We start from the raw sequence: 6795 nt of genomic DNA on the forward strand, positions 1-6795 counted from the left end.
TAATTAATATTAATTATTTTAAATAATTTAATTATTAAAAATTAGATTGAGTACGCATTAAAATTAATAAAGGTACTTCTAATTCTAATTCTAAAGGTAATTTAGAACAAATATTTTGACAAAATCCAATAATTAATAAACTAATAGCTGTTTTAAGATTAATTCCTCTTTGTAATAAAAAGAAAATAAAATCTGATTCTAATTTAGATATACTAGCTTCTTGATTTATAAAAGTAGAAAAATTATTTACAATTGTATAAGGGATAGTTATTGTAAATGTATTATTTCCTAATAATAATGAATTACATTCAGTATAATTATAAGTATATTTAGCATTTTTAAAAATTTTTACTAACCCTCTATATGCATATATAGATTTATTTAAAGATATACTTTTTGAATATACATGACTTTTAGTATAAGATCCAATATGTAACATTTTATTTCCTGTATCTGATATTTGCATATCAGAAATTAAAGAAAGTGAAAAGAAATTACTTGAAGAATAATTTCCTATTAAATACGTAGAAGGATATTTTCAAGTAATTGCAGATCCCATTTCAATTTGAACCCAATCTAATAAAGCTTTTTTTAAACACCAACCACGTTTAGTTGTAAAATTATATAATCCACCTTCCCCAGATTGATCACCACGATACCAATTTTGTATCGTAGAATAATTAAGTATTCCTTTTTCTTTTACTAAAATTTCAACTAAAGCAACATGTAATTGAGATTCTAAAAAAATAGGAGCAGAACATCCTTCTGTATATATAATATATGAAGAATTATCTACTATTAATAATGTTCTTTCAAATTGAGCAAAATCTTCTGATTGGGTTCTAAAATAAGTAGATAAATTAATATTACATTTGATATTTTTTGCTATAAAACAAAAAGAACCACCACTAAAAATTGTAGAATTTAAAGTAGAAAAGAAATTATCTTCTAATGGTACTATTGTACCTATATATGAAAATACTAAATAAGAAAAATAATTAATTGCCTCAAAAAATGGTATAAAAATTATTCCAGTTTTTATTAAAAAATTAGTAATAGTATCTACTATTGAAACACTATCTAATACAATATCTATAGCTAATGTTGAAATTAATTTATTTTCTTGAGAATTTAATCCTATTTTATCTAAAATTGAATTAAACATATTATTAATTGATTTTTTAGAATTAAATTTAGAAGGAATTGAATAATAAGATATATCATCATAAAATATATCCGGTATTTCAAAAAAACACCAATCTGGCTGTTTAAATTTTTTTAAAAGTAAATAAGCTTTATATCTAAATATATATAATGATAAAAAATCTTTAAATTTTAAATTTAATTTATTTAAAGTATTTAAATTTAATCCACCTATTAAACGATAAGTATCTATTATAGTATTTTCAGGTTGCATATGTATATTTAATCGTTTTAATTTTTTTAATTTAGGCCCTAAATAACGTAACATTTTAAAATTTTTTATATAATATTTATTATTTTTATATTTTAATTATAAAACTGATAAAGGGAATTGAACCCCCAACCTTCTGATTACAAATCAGCGGCTCTACCTTTGAGCTATACCAGCAAAATATATTTTTTTCGAACTTTTAGTCAAAAAATGCTAAAATTATTACTAATTGTATACACTTTTTCTTTTTATCAAATTATCTTTTTGTTTTCTTATTCCATTTATTTAGTTAGATAAGAACATTTATCTTAAAGTATTTTTCTCACTTATATGTTGTCAGTGATTAATATTTATTTAAACTTGGCTACTTAGCGATTATTTTTAGTAAAATAACTAATACACCATAGGTTTAATCTCTTTGGTCCTCTCGTACTAAAAGAAAAACTCTTCAATGTTCTTATGTATACACCGGATATGGACCGAACTGTCTCACGACGTTCTGAACCCAGCTCACGTGCCGCTTTAATGGGCGAACAGACCAACCCTTGAGACCTACTTCAGCCTCAGGATGCGACGAGCCGACATCGAGGTGCCAACCCTCCCCGTCAATAGGAACTTTCGGGGGAGATCAGCCTGTTATCCCTAGAGTAACTTTTATTCGTTAAGCGACAGCCTTTCCACAAAGAACTATCGGATCATTAAGACCGACTTTCGTCCTTGCTCGAGTAGTAACTCTTACAATCAAGCCTTTTTATCCCTTTATAGATTTAATTTTAAAGTAAATATTTAAATTAAAAAAAGACCTTTGTACACCTCCGTTGCCTTTTAGGAGGCTACCGCCCCAGTCAAACTACCTTTTTAAAATTTTTTTATAATTGGTTAACAATATTATAATAAAAAAATAAAATAAATAAGAGTGGTATTTCAAGATAAATAAAATAATTATTTCCCACTTATTCTACACAAATATATTTTATTTTTAATTTCAAAATATAGTAAAGCTTCATAGGGTCTTTCTGTCCAGGTGTAAATAGTCCGTATCTTCACAGACATTTCTATTTCGCCGAATCTTTTTCCAAGACAGCATCCAAGTCGTTACACCTTTCGTGCAGGTCGGAACTTACCCGACAAGGAATTTCGCTACCTTTGGACCGTTATAGTTACAGCCCGCCGTTTACTGGAGCTTATAAAAATATTATAATTATCAATATTTTTTTTAACTTACCAGCACTGGGCAGGTGTCAGCCCCCTTACATTGTAATTACACTTAGCGGAGACTTGTGTTTTTGATAAACAGTCGCTTGGATCTCTTTATTGCAGTCCTTTGGACATCCTTTTTCCCGAAGTTACAGGATTATTTTGCCGAGTTCCTTAGAAAAAGTTATTTCGTACTCCTTAGTATATTTATACTTGCTTACTTGTGTCAGTTTTAGTACGGGTGATAATATATTTTAACATATACATTTTTCCAGCTATATATTTTTATTTATATATTAAAAACTATATTATAAAAATATAATAAAAATTATAGGTCACTATTTGTTATATATATTTACAGTAAAGGGAAGTTTAACCTTATTACCCATCAATTACATATTTAATCTAATTTTAGGCCCCGACTTTATCTACGTGGTATATCCTTTCGTAGAAAACTTTTAAGCTTTCGGAGTATTAGATTTTACTAATATTTATGCTACTTAAGCTGACATTTTCACTTCTATTTTTTCCATAAAAATTTACATTTTTACTTCTTAAATATAGAACGCTCCTCTATCGATTTAAATATAAATCTCATAGTTTCGGTAAAGTATTTTTTTTACCATTTTCAGTACATAATTTCTAATTTAGCGAGCTATTACGCACTCTTTAAAGGATAGCTGCTTCTAAGCTAACCTCCTAAATATAAATGAAATTAAATTTCTTTTTATTTTTAATACTTTTTAAAACCTTAACTTATGATGTAGGGTTGTTTCCTTTTAGACAATTGAGATTTTCCCCAATAGTCTCACTTATTACTTTTTAATATAATAGGTATTATTAGTTTATATATAATTTTTATAATATAAATATAATAAATATTAAATATAGTGCTTTACCACCTTAATTATATATTAAGTAACAGCTGCGCCTCAACGCATTTCGAGGAGAACCAGCTAGCTCCGAATTCGATAAGCATTTCACCGCTAATCTCATCTCTTCTGATGATTTTGCAATATCAACCAGTTCGAACCTCTATATAGACTTATCTATATTTCATTCTGGACAAGATTAATTCATCCGGGTTCGGGTTCTTAATTATAAGCAATTGTTATTATATTATAATAACTCGCGTTAACTCTGGCTTCAATTAAATAAAATTAACCAAATGCTTAAAATAATTAAGACTCGTCAGCTCCTTCTTCAACAGGCATATAGTTAGATTCTTTAATCCCTTCTATAGATTGTAAGATAAAAAATTTCATGTTCTTTTCACTTCCCTTCCGGGGATCTTTTCACCTTTCCCTTACGGTACTAGTCCACTATCGATCACTTTAAAGTATTTTATTTGCAAGGAGGTTCTTGCTTCTTCAATCAGAATTATTTTCTAATTTACTTATTTAAAAATAAATATATTAAATAAATATATTTATCCCATTTCGCTCGCCACTACTTAGGGAATTTTTGTTATTTTTTTTCCTTTAGATACTAAGATGGTTCAGTTCTCTAAGTTTTCTTTTTTTATTAAATTATAAGGTATATTCCTCCTATTCAGAGATCTTTAATTTATTGCATATAGCTAATTAAAGTATTTCGTAATTTAAAACGTCTTTCTTCGTCTTTAAGTATCAAGGTATTCTTTTTTATCTTATAAATATTTAATATTATATTTATTATAATAAATAATAACTTAAGAAATAAAAAACGGAGAACGGAATTGAACCGTTGACCTTCGGATCATGAGCCCGATGAGCTAACCAGACTGCTCTACTCCGTTTATATTAAAAATATATAAAATTAATAAAGCCAAGAGGGAATTGAACCCACACTATTGTGGTCCGTAGCCACATGCTCTTCCAACTTAAGCTATTGGCTTTATATAAATATATTATTATATGAGGAGGGTGGTTAACTCAATGGTAGAGTATATACTTTACAAGTATAAAGTTGTTGGTTCGATTCTAACACTACCCATCTTTAAAAAAACCTATCATTTAAATTGGAAAAGATAAAAACCTTCTAAGTTTTTAATGTAGGTTCAAATCCTACTAGGTTTATAATTTAAAGACGGAAGTGGCGAAATAAGGTATACGCGTTAGATTTAGGTTCTAATAGAATTTTTCTATGAGAGTTCAAATCTCTCCTTCCGTATTTTTTAATATATAAATAATAAATAACTCCACAGGCTGGGATCGAACCAGCGACTTTTCGGTTAACAGCCGAAAGCTCTAACCACTGAGCTACTGAGGAATATATAATATATATTATAGGGGGATATAATGACAATGGTAGAATAGTTCTTTTGCAAAGAAAAAGGTAGCGGTTCGATTCCGCTTATCTCCAAACCATAGATTATATATAAAAACTTCTTAAATGTATTATATTTTATAAAATATTTTTTGTACTAAATGAGTTTGATCCTGGCTCAGGAAAAACGCAAGAGACGTGCCTAACACATGCAAATTTAATGGTTAATAAATTAACTATAGTGAATTGGTGAGTAAAATATGAAAATTTAATTTTAGATTGGAAGTATTTCTAATAACTTAGAAGTAATCTCTGATAAGTGCATATATGTTGCTTTTAAAAAGTTAATACTGTCTAAAAAAAAGTTCATATCTGATTAGCTAGTTAGTAATATAAAAATTTACTAAGGCGAAGATCAGTAGCTGCCCTGAGAGGGGGACCAGCCACATTGGGATTGAAATACAGCCCAAACTCCTACGGGAGGCTGCAGTGGGGAATCTTCTGCAATGAGCGCAAGCTTGACAGAGCGTCGTCACGTGAAGGAAGACAGCTTATTTTTTAGTTGTAAACTTCTTTTACTTAAAAGTGAATATTGACACTTAAGTAAATAAAGTATCGGCAAACTCCGTGCCAGCAGCCGCGGTAAAACGGGGGATACAAGCGTTATCCGGAATTACTGGGCGTAAAGCGTATGTAGGTGGTTTTAATATATTTTTATATAAAAAAAACTTGATATTTGTTTTTAGTAAAAAAATTATTAAACTAGAGTCTGTTAGGGGTAAAAGGAATTTTTTGAGGAGTAGTGAAATGCAAAGATACAAAAAAGAAGACCAAAAGCGAAAGCATTTTACTAGGACAGTTTATTTTACTGACACTGAGATACGAAAGTTAAGGTAGCGAATGGGATTAGATACCCCAGTAGTCTTAACTGTAAACGATGGATACTCGGAATAATATATAAATAATATTTTATTCCTTAGCTAACGCGTTAAGTATCCCGCCTGAGTAGTACGCTCGCAAGAGTGAAACTTAAAGGAATTGACGGGGGCTCGCACAAGCGGTGGAGCATGTGGTTTAATTCGATGTAACGCGAAGAACCTTACCAGAGCTTGAAATATAGGTTTTTAAAAATTTAATAAATTTTTATTAATATAACCATCTACAGGTGGTGCATGGCTGTCGTCAGCTCGTGTCGTGAGATGTTGGGTTAAGTCCCGCAACGAGCGTATCCCTTATTTAAAGTTAAATATCTTTAAAAACTGCCTATATTTTTTATATAAAATAAGGAGGAAGGAATGGAAAACGTCAAGTCCTCATGCCCTTTATGCTCTGGGCTATACACGTGCTACAATGGATGATACAATAAATTTAATATAAAGAAAAATTTTTCTTTTTTTTATTTGAAAAAATAAATATAAATATACTTAAATTCATTCTTAGTTCGGAACATAAATTGCAATTTATTTATGTGAAGCTGGAATCGCTAGTAATCGCCGGTCAGCCTTACGGCGGTGAATAAGTCATCGAGCCTTGTACACACCGCCCGTCACACCATGGAAATTAATTATTATTAAAACTTCTGTTTAAGAAAATAAATAAGAATTAGTAACTGGGGTGAAGTCGTAACAAGGTAGCAGTACTGGAAGGTGCAGCTGGATAATATACTATCTATATTAATTAAATACTACTATTACTGGCAGCTAATATAAATTTTGGACCACTTTTATATAAATAAAATATAAATTGTGAAAAAAATTATTTATGGCAAAAATACTTTTAATTAAAATTAATGGAAAAATAGCTAAGTGCTAGTAAGTAAAAAAGGGCTGTTAGCTCATCGGTAGAGCGCGCCCCTGATAAGGGCCGAGGTACCTGGTTCAACCCCAGGACGGCCTATATAAAAAATAAATTAATTATTATATTTATTTTATTAAATA

General features: G+C 29.2%; 1 protein-coding gene and 11 non-coding genes across 12 annotated transcripts, besides 1 other annotated feature; 6 read left to right on the forward strand and 6 right to left on the reverse strand. All coding sequences in view use genetic code 4, as the record gives it.

The window, feature by feature from the left end:
- Positions 1–34: 34 nt before the first annotated feature.
- On the reverse strand, positions 35–1471 carry ycf24 (putative ABC transporter). The gene has a single exon. It carries the CDS (start codon positions 1469–1471, stop codon positions 35–37), a length of 1437 nt encoding a protein of 478 aa, NP_852648.1.
- Positions 1472–1519: 48 nt separating this feature from the next.
- On the reverse strand, positions 1520–1591 carry EiteCt57. Its single transcript has one exon. It is a non-coding gene; the product is annotated as a tRNA-Thr (tRNA).
- EiteCr31 lies at positions 1537–4281 on the reverse strand. The gene has a single exon. It is a non-coding gene; the product is annotated as a 26S large subunit ribosomal RNA (ribosomal RNA).
- Positions 4282–4313: 32 nt separating this feature from the next.
- Positions 4314–4388, reverse strand: EiteCt58. The gene has a single exon. It is a non-coding gene; the product is annotated as a tRNA-Met (tRNA).
- Positions 4389–4413: 25 nt separating this feature from the next.
- EiteCt59 lies at positions 4414–4487 on the reverse strand. The gene has a single exon. It is a non-coding gene; the product is annotated as a tRNA-Arg (tRNA).
- Positions 4488–4513: 26 nt separating this feature from the next.
- EiteCt60 lies at positions 4514–4585 on the forward strand. Its single transcript has one exon. It is a non-coding gene; the product is annotated as a tRNA-Val (tRNA).
- Positions 4586–4594: 9 nt separating this feature from the next.
- Positions 4595–4668, forward strand: EiteCt61. The gene has a single exon. It is a non-coding gene; the product is annotated as a tRNA-Arg (tRNA).
- A 10-nt stretch (positions 4669–4678) lies between these two features.
- Positions 4679–4762, forward strand: EiteCt62. Its single transcript has one exon. It is a non-coding gene; the product is annotated as a tRNA-Leu (tRNA).
- Positions 4763–4788: 26 nt separating this feature from the next.
- Positions 4789–4861, reverse strand: EiteCt63. The gene has a single exon. It is a non-coding gene; the product is annotated as a tRNA-Asn (tRNA).
- Positions 4862–4881: 20 nt separating this feature from the next.
- EiteCt64 lies at positions 4882–4954 on the forward strand. The gene has a single exon. It is a non-coding gene; the product is annotated as a tRNA-Ala (tRNA).
- Positions 4955–5012: 58 nt separating this feature from the next.
- Positions 5013–6521, forward strand: EiteCr32. Its single transcript has one exon. It is a non-coding gene; the product is annotated as a 16S small subunit ribosomal RNA (ribosomal RNA).
- A 160-nt stretch (positions 6522–6681) lies between these two features.
- On the forward strand, positions 6682–6754 carry EiteCt65. The gene has a single exon. It is a non-coding gene; the product is annotated as a tRNA-Ile (tRNA).
- A 12-nt stretch (positions 6755–6766) lies between these two features.
- Positions 6767–6795: a biological region (tip of inverted repeats).

Source organism: Eimeria tenella, apicoplast (genome assembly GCF_000499545.2).
Source record: "Eimeria tenella apicoplast, complete genome".
Lineage (NCBI taxonomy): Eukaryota > Apicomplexa > Conoidasida > Eucoccidiorida > Eimeriidae > Eimeria > Eimeria tenella.